The sequence below is a fragment of the Ptychodera flava genome, chromosome 16 (assembly GCF_041260155.1).
Source record: "Ptychodera flava strain L36383 chromosome 16, AS_Pfla_20210202, whole genome shotgun sequence".
Taxonomy (NCBI): Eukaryota; Metazoa; Hemichordata; class Enteropneusta; family Ptychoderidae; genus Ptychodera; species Ptychodera flava.
In genome coordinates this window covers 13,607,001-13,627,504 of record NC_091943.1, presented here as the reverse complement: position 1 = coordinate 13,627,504, position 20,504 = coordinate 13,607,001, and the positions used below count along the sequence as shown (strand labels likewise).

The window sequence follows — 20,504 nt, the reverse complement described above, 5'->3', positions numbered from 1 at the left end:
TCAGGCAGCGGTGTCCGATGTCGCGCGTGCAGCTATATTTAATAACAAACCTGACATCGAGATCAGCGCTATTGGAAGTCGGCTAAAAAAGTACTCGGTACACAAAATTAATAAACACTGAATGAATAGCCTTTAAAGTTACAGCTAAGGGAGCATTTAACTCAACAGAAACAGTGGTTAGGACTAGTATTATTTGACAATTAAAAAGGAGGATTTGCAGTTAAGGCTGTTATGATTTGTTCAGCTACCCACTCTTCTTACTGCAAAAATTGTAATTGTATGAAAAAGACAGTAGTTTCACCTTTTACCAAGACGTTTAGCATTTGTTTTCTGAGTGACAACTCCATATTTTGTTATTGTCAGTAACTTTTACAGTTTAATATTTTGAATTTTCAGGTTTTGAAAGAACACCTTTTTGTTCTACCCCAACATTTTGAAATTCATAGTGTACAGGTTGTCAAAACAAATATTACTATTCGTTTTTTCTCGTATCATCTCATTACATTATCTTGGCCTGCCTTTACTCATGGGCTCGCCTTAGCTTGCTGAGAGGCACTGGTAATCTTCCATTGACTACATGAGATGTTCAGAGTTCGTTGGTACTGGTACTACATAGGCTTTATTTCTCGGTAGACAAGCTTGACAGGTGCCGTCGCCCGTGATACTCTTCTCCATTTCTCTAAATTCCCTTGACTACTCGTTGGTCGTTCTGTCCTCCTGCCCTGTCAGTTGTAAATCTTTCTTGTCCTTTGTATTCCCTTTTCCATATTGTTTTAGAATAGGCTTTTAAACGTTATCTTTAAGGATTGGCTTTGATCATACGAAAGATACGAAAGATAAAATTATACGTCCAACCGTACATCAACATCAATACAGGTCTCGATCTTAATTAACAACATAAATATACAAATGTCACTGTACACTGAGACACGTTGCGAAATTGAACCAATTACGTAAAATTCTCATATTCCTTCATTAATGTTGACTACCTTCATCATTCTTAAAGTGGCACTCCCACTTGGTAACATTTTTAAAACACATTTTTTAATGCCAACGGTCGATATTTGACGTGGTGACTGCACGCGGATCGCGAGATATCGATAAAAACATGTCCTCAAAAAAGTAAAAGTTTGAATTCCGGTGGCCCACCTAAATTCAGCTTCCGAACATCGAACGTTCGGCACTGGGGCCATTGTCAACTAAGATATGGAGTACGAGTATACGCTGACGCTGCTGTGGTATGCCTCAGTACCACTTGCGTCGGTAATCGGTCATGCCCCATGGGAGAAAGCCGAGCCTTACTGACTCGGCAAAAAAAACGAAAAACAATGTTTGCTGATTCCACCAGAATTCGCATAGGTGACTAGCACAGTTACGTGCGGTTGATACATAGCGGCCGCCGCGTGGTATGCATAGACGCATACTACGGCTAATATTTTACACGTAAAAACTGATATCTATATGGTATTGGTTAAAAATATAATAGAACTGATTGAGAATAACGAAAACGACAAAACGAAGGAGAATATTTAAAAAAATTTACCTGAAGTAAAGGCATAATGCTGTATATAAAGTCTTCGCAGTGGGAGGTAAATTAATTGCGTCGTTCGAACTTATTATGGACTCCCTAGAATATCGTCAATCAGCACAACAACAAACCTTCGGGGGATTTCGGGTCATAATCAGAAACGATCGTAAAACTTCGGGATGTGAAAAATACGCTCGGGAAATGACATGTTTTTATCGATATCTCGCGATCCGCGCGCAGTCGCCACGTCAAATATTGACCATTGGCATTAAAAACAGTTTAAAATTTTACCAAGTGGGAGTGCCACTTTAATATAATTCAAATGTATTCATGTTTTCTTCAAAACTTCGTAAACATCCTCGTAATACGTAATTTGCGTAATATGATTTGTATTCATAATTGAGATCTTGTTATTTTAATTAATAATTTTACTGGTGCCTATGACCACCTAGTGTATAAACTTGCGCCAGAGACAACTGTCTTCGTCACACAACCGTGCAGTTGATTACTATTACTCTGTACATGTGGCACATTAAGTACTGGTATAGTGTTTAGGGACTGGTCAGTTTTCTTCGGCCTGGGGGGGCGGTGGATTATTTTTTGCCGACGTCAAAAGTGGCTGACCCCCCTATTCCAAATTTTGAAAACAGGGTGACCCCCCTATTCCAAATTTCGAAAACAGGGTGACCCCCCCCCCCGCACGCGACAACTGTAAAACAAAAGGTGGACACAAATTATATATATATATATATATATATATATATATATATATATATATATATATATATATATATATATATATATATATATATATATTATTATATTTTGAATACATTTATATTTTAAATACATTTATATTTTAACAGTCATTCTGTGTTTTAAAGAAATTGTTGACATGTCAGTTGTAAGATAGGAATTTCAAAGCGTCAATCTTAAAGTTTGAATACAGTACATTTTGAATGAGCTGTGAATGTATTTCACACTTTCTATGCTTAACCAGATGTCCTGAACTGTTGTACAGAAATGGATGTCAATCATTAATATCAAAGAGGAAAAAGCAGTAAATCAAAAATTTTGATGGGTGTTAAGACTTGCCAACCATCCAATTAAATCTCCTGAGGAGCCATAGAGAGGCATTTTAGCCAAATCTGATGTGTGCAGTGTCTGAGATGACCTTTTCTTGTAACATTGAAACCATAAAAGCACTGCTAATAATGACAAAAACTGTCTTTTTTAACTGTTATTTTGGTCATAAAAAAGCATCATTCTACAGAAATACTGATACACAAGGAAAACAGTTGCATCAATGAGAACGATAGATATCTTGTCATATTTCTATCTCTAAAATAAGTCACTGTATCAAATATATATTGTGAAATATTTGTGCATGTTGCTTTCTCATACTGAATTCTCATAGAGAGAACAGAAAAGTATCAGGAATTTGTCTTGCTTATCATATGAAATGCAGATTTCATAACGGTACACTTTCACTTAGCAAACATCAAGATATCTCTGGCATATATCTCTGATTTATTAAAGTATGGCGCCCGAAGGGCGCGGAGAAAAATATGAAACATCCTGATATCTCTGATATATATGTCTTGTATATTAAAGTCATGCACAAGGGCGTGCTGAAAAATGTCTGATATATTAAAGTAATGTGCCTGAAGAGCATGCTGAAAAATATTGAACATACAGATATCTCTGATAAAAATGCAACTGAATGATGAAATTTGAGGCTGACACGATGCATTTTAGGCAATGATGAGCCTGTGTCGAAATAAAAAAACACACTGACCCCCCTATTGGGCATTTCAAAAACATGGTGACCCCCCCCCTATCACCAAAGTCAAAAACAGGGTGACCCCCCCCCCAGAATCCACCGCCCCCCCCCCCAAGGCCGAAGAAACTGACCAGTCCCTTATTACCATTGTTTATGTGCAACTTTTGTTAAGACACAGTAACCTAACTCTGAGTATGCTTGTTGTACTTATACAGGTGCAACCTGTGTTTCCAAGCATTGCTTTCAACGTACTTAATGAAGAGCACAAGAAACAGTGACTGCATTGTGAATGTAACAGATGGTTTTTCATGCTGGTGACTCATAAACCGACGGGAAAGTTAAAGTTTATGGCGATTGATCTATGTTGTGTTTTTTTTTTCTGTGTTTGATTGGTTAGCGGATTTTGTCTTTCCATGACTTTTTTTGCTGGCTGGCTGGTAGGTTTTTTAAAAATCCAAGGACGGCAAACAAAGAATTTCTTTACACGGCCTAATTCTGAAAATACTCACATATCAAGATGTCGTTCTGCTATTTCTATATCCTGTAAAAGTTCCTCATTTACTTTGAATTCTAGTCGTTTTGGATCTGGAAGATTAATGGGAGCAGATTTTGGAACATTGCCCACCTTTTCTCTGAAAGTAAAAAAAGGCTGTTGTTTTTATGTGTTGCATTGCTCATTTTGTAAAAACATTAGATGTAGGACAGCGGAGCAAACATCAAATATTCCGCAAAATGATTGAGAACTACAGTTACCTTTCAGGATGAAAGTTTTACTTGTGACTTTGTACATTTGAATGATTTTCACTTGATAAAATAGCTCCATGCATTTGTTGTTCGTTTACCCTCTATACACCTGCTATACCGTTCAACTTATATCCTATGGATAAATGGATGGTCAAAAGTTCCAATTGAGGTATCACAATCTCACCCTACTAATCACACAAACTATGAACATCTAGCTGCAATTTAAAGGTAAACAGTCACCTGTAATCTAAATATACCCATACATGGTCAAAGGGCATTCCTTGGTATTAAAAATGCCCATGTGAGGGCGCTGTTTTAAAAAAGCGGCCACCCGCTTAAAATCTATGATTGGTTAGATTTTCTTTTTGCATGGTAACTGTTGCAAAATTAGAACAGGTGACAGTATACCTTTAAGTTCATTGCCCCTTGAGCAAAGATTCTAGTCTTATTTTATTCCAATTTTTCCAGGCCATTGACATAATTTTCTAATATTACAACACATGAGACAGAATGTAATTTAATGATTTTGTGATTCCTTGATAAGGTGTCATACGCCTTGGGGATAGATATTCAGGCTCTCACATTTTTCCAGTACGTCTCTGGTCTGCCACTTGTAGGGGCTCATTTTAAAGCTTTTGGTGTAAGAAATATTTTTACCATCTTCGTTTTTCAAAATCCATGAACACTTTAAATGTTTCCTTTTCAACACTGAAGAATACTCGCAATGACCCCAAATGAACAATTTTGCAAATCATCATAATGCTAGGAGTCAAGTTGCTTTGAAAGAGATAGGGAGGCCCCCTAGGAAAACCTTATTGTTTTCGTATGAAGATAGGGCCCGATGAGTCTACTTTTTTAATTTTAATTTACCATAGTACAGTAAAGAAATGGTACTTTGCACAGAGCAAGGCTTCAAACGGACACAATATCAGCCCTTTTGTATAACTCTAATGTTTCTCAATGGTAAAATTGGAAACTACCAAGTTGAAAGGGTGAAAGATTTAACCTGTTCATCCCAATTCTCTGTAACCAGATCCATCCTAACCAATGACAACAATTGGGTTTGGGTCAAAGGGTCAATGGTTTATTGTCGAATGTGTACTCACACGAAAGTAAGACTGTGATCCAGCAGAGATATCAGTGGTGGTCCCTCAGCTTGGGCATGTTCATAGGAGATGCCGCAATTTCCTTCTGTGCCCACTATAAACTATACCACCAACAGATCAGAAGAAAACAGGTGGGGAAAAATATTACAATTTTTAATCAAATTCCTTAATATGTTGCTCAAGAAATTATCAAATCGAATTATCATTTATTTATTAATTGAAGAATATTTTCACATATTTCAGACCCTCACACTCAGTAGACATCTACTAGTCCATGCTAATGACAATTTTTAGCAATGCTTTAAGGGCCAGGTCATTTCAGTGTTATCTAAAATAAATTGATCAACTTGATGAATATTTCAATGGTAAAATAAGTGCTAACACCATGTATATACACAATATCAACAAGGACTAATACAAGAACCAGGGATTGAGGACTGCCCCTTTATGACTTACCAGCGGAGCTTAGTGTGAAATATACATAGTACTTGGCATATTGAGCTGACTTTGATGTAGGGTTTGACCTCAGATCCAGCAAGCACGCCAATGAAAATTTCAAACTTACTGTACAAGGCTTTTGTATATTTACCCATGGTTTTAAGAACAAGTCATTGACAATGACATAGATCCCATTGTAATTGGGACTTTGCGACTGGAAATGACTAAACATTGAAGTCGATATGATGTGCACAAAAAAAAAGGAATGCGGGTACCCAAGCCCTCTCTGTGACTGATGCCCATATTGGATTGGATTGTAAACAATTAGACATCAGTAATAGTATAAATGGCATACGGTTATGTCCTTTTACCAATTGGACAGAATTAGGTATGTCATGCCCTGGCTTTTTAAATGTCAAAATTAAACAAACATGGAAGAAACCGGTCCAAGCATGTCTGAGTGATGGCTCTTGACATAAAAAGTCAGAACGCCAGATGTGAACCAAAAATGTCCTCATGTTCAGTACAGAAGAGACTTCCTTTGTATGATTAACATCTGAAGCAAATGTCATCAGATTTAGTGCAGTCATTCAGAATATAGATCTCTCATTACAAACATTGTTTTCCTGTTCAGCCAATCTGAGCTGCCACCCTAATCACAAAAGGTCATTAAATAAGTCAATAAATAATTTATCAACAGGATGTCACCATTCACTTTTACACTACTGGAAGATCAACATCTGTACCATGATAAAATTTGATGCAGGATTTCTGGACGTATCACACTAATTAGGAAAAGTCATTAAATATCCAAATTAGAAATTAATTAACATGATACTGATAAACGTCCTTACACACAGTTAAAGCAACATGAGCTCAACATCTATACCAAGTTTCAACAAATCTGATGAAGCACTTCTTGACGTATCAGCCTAATTATGAAAATTCGTTAAATATGCAAATACGCATTTAATTGATATGATCAATGTTTTTGCATGCCAACACTTTGAGATCAACATCTGTACCGAATTTTATCAAATTTAGTGCAATATTTCTGGACGTAGCACACTAATTAGGAAAGTTCATTAAACACGTAAATAAGCAATTAATTGACAAGATACTGCTGAATGTCTTTGTTCGCTATTACAACACTTTGAGATCAACATCAAGTTTGCTGCAGTATTTCGAGACATATTTCATTAATTACAGAATTTCATAAAATATGCAAATTAGCAATTTGAACACATGAACCTACAAAATGATTTACATCTTTGGTATATGAACATCTTTACAAAGTTTCATGAATTTGAGTCGGTATTTCTTGACATAAAATAGGATTTTTGAAAATTCATTAAATTGCAAATTAGCAATTAAATGACATGATCCTGCTAAATGTGTTTGCATACTGTTACAGCTCTGCTATATCAACATCTGTATCATGTTTCATCAATTCGAGTGGGTATTTTTTGACATAGCACCCTAATTACAAAACATCATCAAATATGGAAATTAGCTAAATTGACATAATCCTGCTAAATGCCTTTGCACAAAGTTACAGCTCTGGTATGTATATTTCTGTAAGAAGTTTCATCAAATTTGAGTCAGTATTTATTGAAATATTAGCGGAATTATGAAATTCATAAAATATGCAAATTAGCAATTAATTGACACAATACTGGCAAATGTCTTTGTGTGCTATTAGAGCTGTGTGTGACCAACATGTGTACAAAGTTTCATCAAACTTGGTGCAGTCTCTTAAGAAACAGAGCTTTTTTTCAAAAATCACTAATTATGCAAATTAGCACTAATTATGCATACTACACCCAAAACAATGGGCGTGCATATGTATGCCATAGTGTATTATCCTTGTACCAAGTTTGAAAGGAATTGGCTCAGACATGTCCGAGATATCTGCGTGGACGGACGGACGGACGGAACCGAAACCGTAAGTCCCCCTGGACTTTGTCCGGGGCACTAAAAATCTAGTTAAAGCCGCACTTTTCAATCCCAGGGTCTCGCATTAGTGGTGTTTCTCCTCCCAGTCAAACACTTGGCCAGTACGATATTTGATTTCTATAACATTAATTACACAAACTGATCTAACCTTTTGCCACCTTTTGCTAATCCTGCAAGCATAGTTTATACAAGCGTTTGATTGACAATTAATCGATCGGTTCAAATCTCCAACGATCATTGATTCCCCACCACCAACGCTCGAATTTCCTAAAAAATTGTCTTCCAGTCGCGTTAGAATTTGAATATAACCACAGAGTTCGATCGGCAGCAACTTCACGCTGACCGCTTGGCAGTCTGTCTGCGTTTTTGCGGTCAGAAAAAAACCCTAAAAAGTGTCATTTTCTGGAGCGTGTGCCTGCATGTTGCCTGTTTGGTGTCCACTTACACAATGAACGCCGCCATAGCTTCGCGTCCTTTTAAAAGGAGGCTCCGCCTTTAAGAGATTTAGCTGTGTATTGATTCTCTACCCTAAAATTTGCACAGTGACCCCTGATTTTCTGTTTACATTGGTTGAAAGTTTCATTGACGAAAGTTTGAGAAGTCTAAGCACTCTGTTTTAAGGTGCATATAACCTTCACTGAAATTCTCTTCTGAAGAAATGTTTTCTACCTGTAACGTTTTATCGGCCCATCTATTTCCACTGTTTTTAGTGCTACCACCGCCGTGCAACATCTGACACGCCAGTTCACTGAGCCTCTGATCAAGCGGGATGTTGTCTGTGTGTTCATCGAGGCAAAGTACAAATATGGACCTCTCTATTTCTTTTAGAATTTTCTTGTTTGCCTTGTCTGAAAGCAGAGATACATGTACGAAATGTCAGCCCTTGTGTCAGCCCTTTGACAGTGACGCAGTTGAAGTTAAAGTGCCGCAGTTCCATTTATCTCAAGTCTCCAAATGATAATTATTGTAAACACCATTGGTTTGGCAATACACAGGTATGTTGGTGTGAGGACAGTCACCCTCTGGATACACATCTACATTGCACATCAACCCACTCAGGGCATGGGCCAGGTAATAGGGTGAGTGTCAGGTGGATTCACTTCCAGGGGGTAACCATCGTAGAAGCGTTGTACTAAGTCTTACTTGCCTCAGAACAATACCGGTACTCTTAGGAAAATTTCGAAAGTAACAAATGCTGCAATGTGGGCAAAGTGGTAATAATTGACCAAAATTTACAATTTTTATATCATATATATCATTTATCTTTCTTAAAACGAGAAATACCTAATTTTTTGAGTTTCCTGTAGGCTTTGCCCCATGTGTTCCTGTGTTCAGTGGTGAGAATACCGACTGGTCTTGCCCTCTTGGGTGACATGTTGATAATCTTCTCCAACTGTGCAAACAGCTCATCAATGCCAAGAGGTTTACCGCTTGGGTAGTACACGTCTAAGGTAAAAAACTAAATCAAGAATAAACATAAGAAAATGTCAGATATTAACAACAACTATTGATGAATTACATTGACGAACATGGCAGCATTCTGACAAAGGTGTAGAAAAATGTACATATACCTTCACACATGCAAAGATTAGCATGTGACTTTCAAACACCCACCAATGACAGACCACAGTTACTTGAAACTGGTCATGTGACAGTCACATGGGTAACAGTTATACTCACGTGGTTATTATGTATGACTATGATGTGCTTAGGTGCATTGGCCTTGTTGCCTGGATACACCACAACAGAGTCTCGCTTGGGGCCAGGGATCCGACATGAAGACAAGATTTTGTAGTATTGGTCCATGCATAACGGCTGTCCACCCATCATGTCAATTGGAAGATTTTCACTAGCGAGAGAAAACAGAAAAAGTAAAGGCAGGGTTAAATTGTTTATTCATGCAAAAAAGGTGAAAAATGAACATCGACAAATTCTAAATACAGTGACTCCCATTGGCATGAAATAATTCTTTAAAGGGGAAGTTCACCAAGGATGATTTTTACATATGTGCTAGCTTTGTGGTCACTTACCCTGGAAAAGGCTGTGCATTTTTACATTAACTATTGTTTATACTGAGTATCCTTGTATAAACGTTGAATCACTTATAATAAAGTGTCCACTGTCAGATTTTGTGTTGCTGTTTACTGCTAACTACCGAATTCACCACAACCTTCAGGAATATATGGTTATAAGAATATAGTCAGAACTATCACTCCACTCCATTGTCAAACGACCGGGAAAGCTTGTGGTAGATTCGGTGGTTAGTAGTAAACAGCAACACAAAATCTGACAGTGGACAGTTTATTACAAGTGATTCATCGTTTATGCTAGGATACTCAGTATAAATAATAGTTACGTAAATACGCACAGCCTGGTTTGAGCGTGGGTGCGTCGACAATGCAATACCCATCGGAAGATGGTCCCTTCCATATCACGTGATGCAAGCTCCAGTCCTGGAGCTTTTTCCCATGATTCAAATTACATTGAGTTGGTGAAGCACTAAAATGCAACTTCCTGTACTATTTTTATCGGTTTTTGTAACACATCGCGCGAGTTATAATGGCGAAAATAGCTTTTCCGGGGTAAGTGACCACAAAGCTAGCACATATGTGAAAATCATCCTTGGTGAACTCCCCCTTTAAGTTGCCCAATAGCCTTCCGAAAATAATCTTGGTGTTTATTAATGTTGGCCATTTTGCTGTAACTGTCACATGACTATTGAAAACATCCACATGACCATCACATGACTTTTGACTCTCTCACCTGTCTACCATCACTTTGTAATCCAGGACACCAGCAATCAATTTAGATGCAAACCTGAATTATAGAAGAAAAAATACAAAATGTCAAAGTCAAGTTTTTGTGATATCACATCTTTAGTCACTTTTCTCTAGACAGTATTATGGTTTTGCAATGCTAATCATGTCTGGTGCCATGGTGATCAGTAAAAAAGATTTGACTCTACAAAACTTTCACCTGCAACAACAGTTACAACTGGTTGCTGTACATTTGCATATATTTCATATATGGTAAAAACAGGAAAATCAGTCATGTTTATTCAAAAAATGTCAGCAGTGGCATACAGTATTGGCAGTGCACTTGGTTACTGGAGTGAATTGTTGCTACTATAATTTAATACCTGCCACCAACGTCTTTTAACTGAAGCAACTGCAAGTAGGTCTCAACTGTACATGAGGAAGAATGCGCAGGGGAATGCAAATCTAGTGGAATAAGACCCACGACCAACTAATTTTTCACCCAGACCTGTGAGATCTGGTTGACATGACAACGCGAATGAGATACCAGTGTATGATGAAAGCCAGTTTGGGTTCTAACGGGCAGATACATGTACATTCTAGTGACATGATAAAACAGTGTGAAGAGCCTAAAAGATTAGCCGTGAAGATGATAAAATATACTTCCTAAAAGTTCAGTCCTCACAAACCCTGTGATCGGAGATATTGAAAAAGAACTTATCTGCTTCAAATTGGGAATACTTAAGGATATCTTACATGTATTTGCCAGTTTATATTTTTCTCACATTTTGCCAATCATGTCAACATATCATATACAGAGCGACAGACCTGAGTTGTTCCTTTTGGTCGGCAAAGTCTTGCAGAGGAAAAGCTATGCCAGGAGTTGAATTGATCACCACTGGCGACCTGATGTCTAGGTATGCCGCATGTAACCACCATTCTGACAACTGAGAATGGATAAAAGTATTATTTAAAAATAATACAAGGCATGCATCACCAAACTTTGAACATTTCTGACGCCATTTCAACTATAAGAACACCCATACCCAACATCAAAATGATAAATCGGTGGTTTTGAGGACATTGAAAATACTGATTTTGACAAAAAGCTAAAAAAGTGACTTTAAAATAATTAAATAAAAAAAGGGAAATAAAGACTGTTTGAGATATGTGCCTGAGTGACCCTCAGACCAAATTTCAGAAAAAGTTACTGAAGCGTTTCTGAGATACCTCCGTCCACGGCATAAGGCACACTACATACGGCATATACACCGCAACATCACATTAGAGACCCCACAGGGTCCAAAGGACTTAAAAGGGAAGCACAGAAAGTCATTTAAGGAAGCAATAGCTGTAACTCTTGACAATATTCATATTATTTTTGTTCCGTATAACAAATGAGTGTTTATTCATTCTTCTCCCTTAACCCTTTGAGTACCAAAGTCAGTTTTTGTTACCTTCATGAAATATTACCCAGACCAATTTTTCAGATCCAGACTTTTTTCAGATTTTCCCGAAAAATGTTGATCCAAAATGTAGTCAATCAGAAAATCATATCCATTTGGTCAAAAATTATCAATTACAGAAAAAAAATCATGGAAATTTGTAAACTGTTGCAGTAAAATATGGAAAAATTACAGCACTTGCTAACTCAAAACACTGTGTACAGAAAGCAATGTTATTGTTTGCAAATGAATTACAGTCCAGACTATAATATAGATGTCAACAAATACATTGGACACATAGGTTGTATTGACATGTGAACAAAAGGCATTCCAACATGATTTCGGAAGTAGGACATACTTTATTTTAGAGACAGAAAAAAATACAGCAAACTACGTCATTAAAAGTTTTAGACAGTGAAACTTCAATAACTCAGATTTGGACAGCCTTTAATCATGAGTTTTCAAATGCAAGATCTTGCTTTACAAATGATAATCATGTCACAGAAATTTGTGCTATCTCAGAGGGGTGTGTGCAGTTACAGTCATGATATCAGCTGTCGATATCAGTCTGTCAGTTTTCTCTCAAAATCTGCCACCACAGGGAACACAAATTGCGGGGCCTGTCAAGCAACAAGCATGTACATGAATATCAACAATTTTATCTCATTCATGCAAGATTTCTTTGTTAATCCTCATGACATATACGGTTCCTTGACTTTCAAAACACAGCCAATATTTGTACTCCATAACTCATACATTAATCATGACAGATTACATTACTGATTTCATTTTTCAAGGCCACTGTAATAAAATGTCCCATTCTTCATTGTATTAAAGTAATGAAATCAAGAAGTGCATGTTCTTCAGCAAATATTTAGATCTAATGATAAAAGTCTGTGTTTCAGTAACTAGACTGGTCACTTGATAAGATTTAAGGCTGAAATCAACTGGTCTTCCTTCTTTGGTAATTTGAAATGAAGTACTAGAACACACTTGTCACATCATATCCCTGATTAAATTGCTTCTCTCAGACTATGTTATTAAGCTGTCAGTTTGTAAGTTAGGTAAAAAGATTAGCAAGCAATTTCATGGAGAACAGACGCCAATTCACTTACCCAACTCTCCGTTTTCTGAGCTCTCTGCCAGAGTTTCATCTGAAGTCTTTCCCCTAGTCCGCCTGGTTTACCAAACTTATCAACAATCTGGCAAGATGACAACACAACATACATGTCATTGTTTTTTTAAGGCAGGAACCCCGGTAAATGTTACTGGGTCCCCCGTCATTTTACCGGAGCTCCCCTTGGTATATCAATGCAATCACATTTAGGGACAGCACAATGCTATCGGGTTTCCCAAATCATTTACCAATATTCTAGAACCTTAGTAAAAACACTGCATGTGACAATTGCAACTTTTTTGGTATCAATGATTTCAGTGACAATTACGCGTTCGGTATGTGAAACCATGAATCCTTCCTGACATTGAAATAGAAGATTTAACCCCTTTAATCACTGCATATTGGTAGAATCCCACTGTTTTCTTGGGAAAAGTTGGACCTCTTTACGGGAACATGGGTGTGGAAGGGTAAAAACACCTCTGCTTTTACCTTCAGAAATGCAGCATCTTTTCTTTGGATCAAACTTCACTATGACAGAAGGGACACATATGTGACTTTATCTAAGAAACATCTCCTGAGATATATAAACTGCTGCCACAGAAAGTGAAAAATGGGCCAAAAATTATATCATCACTGATTTTTGAGCTATAGAAACTGCACAGGATTAAACTTAAGGGACCGTTCAGCTTTACGGCCGGGGGCGGCAAAATCCAGGGGGGTCATCCTAATTTTGGAATCCGCGAAGGGGGGGGGGTCATCGCTTTTTCACTGGTAGGAAAGGGGGGTCACCACATTTTCAAAAACATAATACCTACAATAATGTTCACTTTATGCCATGGCCATGATCGACCCTCTTTACCGGCGGGCCGCCTTCGGCGGCCCACTACAATAAATTGATTTTATGTATTACCCATGACCCTCTTAACGGGCAGACGCCTTTGGCAGCCCACTCCAATTAGGTTTACTTCGTGCAACGGCCATGATCGACCCTCTTTACCGGCGGGCCACCTTCGGCGGCCCACTACAATAAATTGACTTTATGTAATAGCCCATGACCCTCTTAATGGGCGGACGCCTTTGGTGGCCCACTCCAATTAGGTTTACTTCATGCAATGGCCATGATCGACCCTCTTTACCGGCGGGCCCGCCTTCAGCGGACCACTACAATCAATTGACTTTATCGAATAGCCCATGACAATCTTAACAGCTGGACGCCTTCAGCGGCCCTGTCCAGTACAGTTTACTTTATGCAATGGCCATGATCGACCCTCTTTACCGGCGGGCCGTCTTCAGTGGCCCACTACAATAAATTGACTTTATGTAATAGCCATTGACCATCTTAACGGCCGGACGCTTTCAGTGGCCCTGTCCAGTAAAGTTTACTTTATGCAATGGTCATGATCGACCCTCTTTACCGGCGGGCCACCTTTGGTGGCCCACTAGAATAAAGTTGACTTTACGTAATGGCCCATGACCCTCTTAACCGGAGGGCTGCCTTTGGCGAACCACTCCAATAAAGTTTACTTTATACAATGTCCATGGACATAAGTTGTCTATGGAAATGAAGTTAAAAATTGTCTTACAGTCGTCCTAATTAACAGACTTTTTCATGTATGTGGCTGAGAAGTTTGTGCACTGACATCTCTGCTACATGAATAAAGTGCGCCGCGTACCGGAGTTCAAATCCAAACCGTGCGGGTAAATTTGACATATGGGTTTTTGTTATTTTTTTAGCGGGGAGGGGGCCATCAAATTTTTTCATCTGACAAAGGGGGTCATCTTTTTTTCACAAAAAATGCAGGGTTCTATATTTTTTTGAACACCGGCGACAAGATTTTGCTGCCCCCCCCCAGGCCGTAAAAACTGAATGGTCCCTAGACAAAAGTTGAAAATGTGCGTCCTCACCTGTTTAGTATTTGTGTATTCATCCTCTGAAAGCAGTGGTTGCACTGCAAGAAGGTACTTGTATAAGGTTTGCTGTAATGGCGGCACTGGTAACTTGGGCAGCGTACTTTGATGAGACAGGTACGACTTCATTATCATCGGGGCCTTGGTCGGGGCCTGTGCTGGCTTCGTCATCTTGGTGGCCGTTACAGCCCCCTGCTTGAACTGAGGAAAACACAATAAAACAAGGAACGGTAAGACATCAGACAACAATAACTACCCATCCCATCCCATCACTTGCAATGTTGTAAACAACAGTCCTTGTACAATGAATTGTCATTTCCATGACTGCTGTTTTTTCGACTTTTTTCAAGAGCAGTGCACGTTCTTCAATTCTTTCTGCAATTTTTCTTTCCACAGCAATACCACTTTGCCATAGCAAATTAAAAGAGTAAGTAAATGTAATGGGTGGTAGTGGCAACTACACCAAAACTATATGCACATAAGCTATTGCAGCAATAGTTAAAGCACAAAGGCAAAATTTACTCCCATTTTCATGGAGCCGGGACGGTGGGAAAGAAGAGCTCCATTCAGAGACTTATATTTTGCACTTCAAGGTAAGTTTAGGCAAATTTTTTAGTCTTTTTCATCATGCTCCATGTATCTACCAAACAATGCTGACTACCAAGCTAGGCGGAATGAAAATAATGGTAGTATCATCAAGGTTACCTGCTACTGCTGTGAAGCAGAACAGAGAATAGGGTAGCCAACTTCAGAAGTGTCTCTATGTCTACGGTAGAACCTTGTGAACGTTGTACTATCTGATCAATCTGCAAGTTGCAGAATCTGTGCTAATGTTGCTCCTTTGTGTAGAGCTGCTGAACAAGCTGCTGCTCTAGTACTGTGTGCCTTAAAATGACCAGTGTCAATATCAGCATCGGCCATAACTGTTCGTACCCATCTGGCTATTTCTGTGATGTGACTGGGTGATATGGCTTTCTGAATGACAGAAAAAGCTGTGATGGCTGGCTCCCACCCTTTGTGACTGCAAGGTCTCGGTAACGGCGTGTTCTGTAGATGTACTTCTTCACGTAGTGTCTCACATCTAGAGACTTATCTTGAAATCTAAAACACTTAACAGTTTTACAAGGTTTTGCAACTGACGAAGTCTTTGTCAGCTGCGGAATAACGAACAAAATAAAGTTATCAGTCATATAGCAAAACCTAATATCCAGACTGGCAAGCGTCTGACCTCTATTTGAGGATGTCAGCGCGATCAACATAACAGTCTTGAAAGTTAACTGTTGTAAACTCAACATTGAACTTGGGTGTAGAGACTTCAGATAACGCAATACCTTGGTAACATCCCATGTAACAAGATACTTCGGAACAGGACGAATATGAAATATTCCCCTAAAAAAGTCAATAATAGCAGAATGTGAACCAATAGACTTCCCATCCATTTTCAAATGTGCTGATGAAATGGCAGCACGATAACCATTCAGGGTACTGTAGGTAAGATGTTTCTCATGGAAAAGTTCTGTAAGAAATTCCACTATAAGTGTCACAGGACATTAAATCGGATCAACATTCCGTTCAATACACCAGCTTGCAAATTTCTTCCATTTGAAATCATATTGTCTGGAAGTGCGTTGACGGACTGCCTTGATGAGGATTTCTGTAGCTCTTGCTGAAAAACCTAGACTTCTGTAATGTCGCCTGATAGCATCCAAGCGGCAAGTGGTAACAGATTTACTCTGGGAGGTCTCCCCATGTGTGGTCCTAGTAACAGCTAGGTCTCTGTGTTCTTGGAATAGAAGTGGATGTTGAAATGACAATTGTAGTAATAGTGGATACCATGGTCCTTTTTGCCAAACTGGTGTTATCATAACAGCCCTGGCCCGCGACACTATGATGAACTTCGCTCTGTGGCGCATAAAAGGGGAATGACTGCAGCTGTGCAGGGCACCCTTATTAGAATTCAGTGCTCAGTAATTGGGAACGGCACCATCTATTGGTGAAAATGGGAAGACATTGTGTGGTAGATACACAGAGCGTAATGAAAAAGACTAATCCTACATCTGGTTTATAATTCTCTGACCTTTGTCTGATGTGCTGTAAAGTCTGCCGTTTCAGGACTTTGGACTTTCCTCGCTAATTAGCTTGATAACAGAGGACAATATATCGATAAACTATTTAGATTATATCTAGATGTGCGCCAAGGAGTTACAGAAGGGGAATATAAATTTTACTATAACCCAAACGGGATTCGAACCCCCACACACTCACGGCAACATCGCCTAGCTGCTAGGCCTCACACAAAACCAGTCGGCCACTGCTTCCAACCCAAAAGAGTTGGTCACAGTAACCGACTTAGATGTTTCAATTCTGTGCACGACCGAGCAACACGGTATGCGTGGAGCAGACGACACACAGACACAGTACACACACAAAGTACACACACATATAGTAATCGGAAAAGCACGAAGCTTTTTTACTGAGCTATCAGACAGACTCGGGACAAGTAAATATCCACCAGCAGAACTGTCCACTCAGGTTAAAGAAATGTAAATTTTATTAACATATGACTATAGGAGGGCCTCGCGTCAGGTATGAAAGGGTATGACTATAGAGGGCTCAATTGCCTCAGGTCAGGTATGAAAGGGTATGACTATAGAGGGCTCAATTGCCTCAGGTCAGGTATGAAAGGGTATGACTATAGAGGGCTCTATTGCCTCAAGGTCGGGTACGTAAGGGTAAGAAATAAACTATAAACTAAAAGACTACAAAGCTGAGGAGTTTATCACAAAGTTTTCAAGCCTTGTAAGACTTGAAGGAGAAGAATGCACCCTGAATGCATTTGTATGATGATCTTTGTAGTTAAATGACTGATTTTTTGGGGTTTTTTCAGACAAGTTGCATTGTAATTTTAACGCATTCACAGTTATGTAGATTTGTTTTATTTGCGACCTTGTTGAAATAAACAAATTTAAGTACGGGTAAGACTATAGAGAGCTCTGTTGCCTCAGGTCAGATACTATATAAGGGTAGCTCAAACATCATAATGCAACATCAGACATACTCAATATACAGTATCACTTCCTTTGTGAAATACACAGTTTGGAATACTAAAAATTAAGCTACTCTTGATGGGATTAAAGTTACCCTCCAATCCTATGTATGCAATTAAAATGCTATCTTTCTTCAGGGATGAAATGTCGTATTTCACTTATAAGATGATGAACAATGATGAGCATTTTATCACAAAGTTTCTCAAGCCTTGTAAGACTTGAAGGAGAAGGCTGTGTCCTGAAGGATGAGGCTGCATCATGAATGCATTGATAATGAAGATATGGGTTTTTTTGACATTTTCTTTCTCTTCTCTTTAGTTAAACGACTATTTTTTTCAGACATGTTCGCTCGCTTAAAACATTCACAGTTATGTAGATGTGTTTTATTTGCCACTTTCTTGGAATAAATTTATCTTTTTCAAAACAAAAGGGTAGCTCAAACCCCAACTAGGACTGCCAACTGGGACTGCAAGTTTGCTCAAAATGCACTCTAGGACCTTTCCCAGTTGGCCTCTAGGACCGGTTTAGTTTGCTTCAACGACCAGTGCCAGTATCCTTCAACGACTGGTCCCAGTTGGCCTCAAGGACCAATCCGAGCTTGCTTCCAGGACCAGTACCAGTTCGCTTCCAGAACCAGTCCCGGATGCGTACTTCGACGTATGTGGGACTATTATGATTGCACCGTATACAAATGCTAACAATAATCTGCAACACTAATGTACAAGAGGTGCTGAAGATTTTGAGGGCACAATGTCACAATCGCAATGATCGTCAACCAGATTGTGATCAAGAAAAAAGTGCAAAAACTGTGGTTTAGTTCCGCGGCAATCAAATTTGGTGATGGGCGATGTTGAAAGTCACTAACCAAATAGGGCAAATCAAAATTACAAACGCCGTGAACAAGTACAGGAACATCATCAAACTGGTGAAAATCTATACTGAAGACAGTTAAGCGATTCACAAATAAAACATCTTGCTGATACTGTAATCATGGTCATCTTTTTATTTCTTCCATTACATGTATAGTATAGTTTTAGTTTTATTTAGGGGCAACAGAGCGGAAGGACGGTGCTGGGTTGTTGAAGTTTTAATCAACTACTGACAACCTGAATGGCCCCCAAATCTCCCTTAGATTTCCTCGAGTAGGAATGATTTACAAGACTGCTATCTTGTAGCAAGAATAACGAATTTATGGTTCAAATTACACAACGCGCACTATAAAGCACTTTGTTGAGGTTCTGTGAGACATTGGCCAGTAAAGCACCAAAACAAAGCTTTGCTGTTTCACTGGAAAGAGTCGAAGGTTTCTCGAGACTGATTAGTCTTGTTTGCCATCTACGAGGAACTGCATCAACATTTCATGAAAATGACGAGAAATTGAAATATGAGTATTCTGGTTTTGACCAGAAGTGAATGCGTGTATAGGAGCAGTCTTGGAAGTGAACAGGGACCAGTACGTCCTGGAATGCATTTTGAGCCAACAGGGGGTCCCAGTTGGAAGTTTGAGCCATCCTTACATACCTCCTTAGGGTAAGTAATATAAAAAGGTGATGTGTACACAATGTGCACGTACTAGGACTAGACTGAAAACTTCAGGCCGGAGCGCGCACACAACTGAATTTTTCAGTCTATACAAGGACCAGCCTACCAGCCTATATCAAGAAACTTCAACGAAGGAGGTTTTCATTGTTTACTAAGTGTAAAAATAGCAATTAAAATAATTTTGGGCAAAAATATGTCGGAAGGAAAAGTAAAAGCTGTTCATCAAATGCCCTCCTACTATGATTTCAAATTTCCTCTCTGCCCTCCCCACGATCAAAACTCCCTAGTGACCCTCTCCCCATCACAAGAGTTCCCTCTTTCCATGACAAGTTCTTCACTGCCCTCTCATCAACATATGGTTTTTTTTGTCCTTCGCACTAAAGTGTGCCATCTTTCAGATTTGAAAGTACTTTTTACTTTGGACTGAAAATCTTATTCACAATTTGCTCAAATATTTCCCTTCCAACTGACAGAAAAGAGCCGCCCTCTACATGCACATACAAGATGGCTTCTTCCTGCCCACATACATAAATATCTGGCCTCCTGCCACTGAACCACTTGCAAATACCTTTAGACGAACACTTTCAATTGGCTAGCCCGTGTGTATAAGCCGTACGGTGACTTGGGAAGTATCCTTATGAAGAAGCCATCATATTTGTGCTCTACAAATAAAGCTGTCATAACTGAAGCAAACGTCTACGATTATAGACTGAATCACCCTCCTAAATTCCTGTTTCACATGGGCCAAGACATTTTGCACCAAAATCAGGTCTAACCACACTACTATCTGTTCTATTTTGTACAAAAGCACTTTGCTAAGTACCACCTCATCCTGAGACAACTTCACCCAAGTGCCAACACAGTTTACACCAACACATGTTATTGGACTGAGCAAGTTTAATTTAGTTTAGTTTACATTACCTGCAGAAAGCTACCTTAGAGTTACAATTAAAGACCCATTCTGTTTCTTATGCTCTGTGTACAGGATTGCATGCACCCCTCCATATCTTTTGTTTACTCATGGAGCTACCAAAAGAGCTCAATGGTTTACCAAATCTGAGTTAGCTATTTGTGATTTAAATACACAGTTCAAGGGGGCAAAGAATGGGTCCTGACCCTTCTTTTCTATCTCTG

The 20,504-nt window shown here is 38.9% G+C and overlaps 2 protein-coding genes across 3 annotated transcripts in view; both read right to left on the bottom strand.

The window, feature by feature from the left end:
• Positions 1-16,430, bottom strand: part of LOC139114876 (carnitine O-acetyltransferase-like) — a 58,431-nt gene extending 42,001 nt beyond the window's left edge. Inside the window, exon 1 of the mRNA XM_070676808.1 lies at positions 15,487-16,430. The gene's annotated coding sequence lies outside the window, so the exon portion shown is untranslated. The remainder of the gene's footprint in view (positions 1-15,486) is intronic.
• LOC139114060 (carnitine O-acetyltransferase-like) overlaps positions 1-20,504 on the bottom strand; it is an 85,028-nt gene that overhangs the window by 62,420 nt on the left and 2,104 nt on the right. For both annotated transcript variants that reach the window (XM_070675556.1, XM_070675557.1), the window contains exons 2-10: positions 14,779-14,982; positions 12,872-12,958; positions 11,140-11,258; positions 10,319-10,372; positions 9,236-9,404; positions 8,840-9,014; positions 8,225-8,403; positions 5,162-5,262; positions 3,821-3,943 (exon numbers count right to left, since the gene is read on the bottom strand). In XM_070675556.1, the coding sequence (XP_070531657.1) occupies positions 3,821-3,943; positions 5,162-5,262; positions 8,225-8,403; positions 8,840-9,014; positions 9,236-9,404; positions 10,319-10,372; positions 11,140-11,258; positions 12,872-12,958; positions 14,779-14,982 (1,211 nt within the window). The remainder of the gene's footprint in view (positions 1-3,820; positions 3,944-5,161; positions 5,263-8,224; positions 8,404-8,839; positions 9,015-9,235; positions 9,405-10,318; positions 10,373-11,139; positions 11,259-12,871; positions 12,959-14,778; positions 14,983-20,504) is intronic.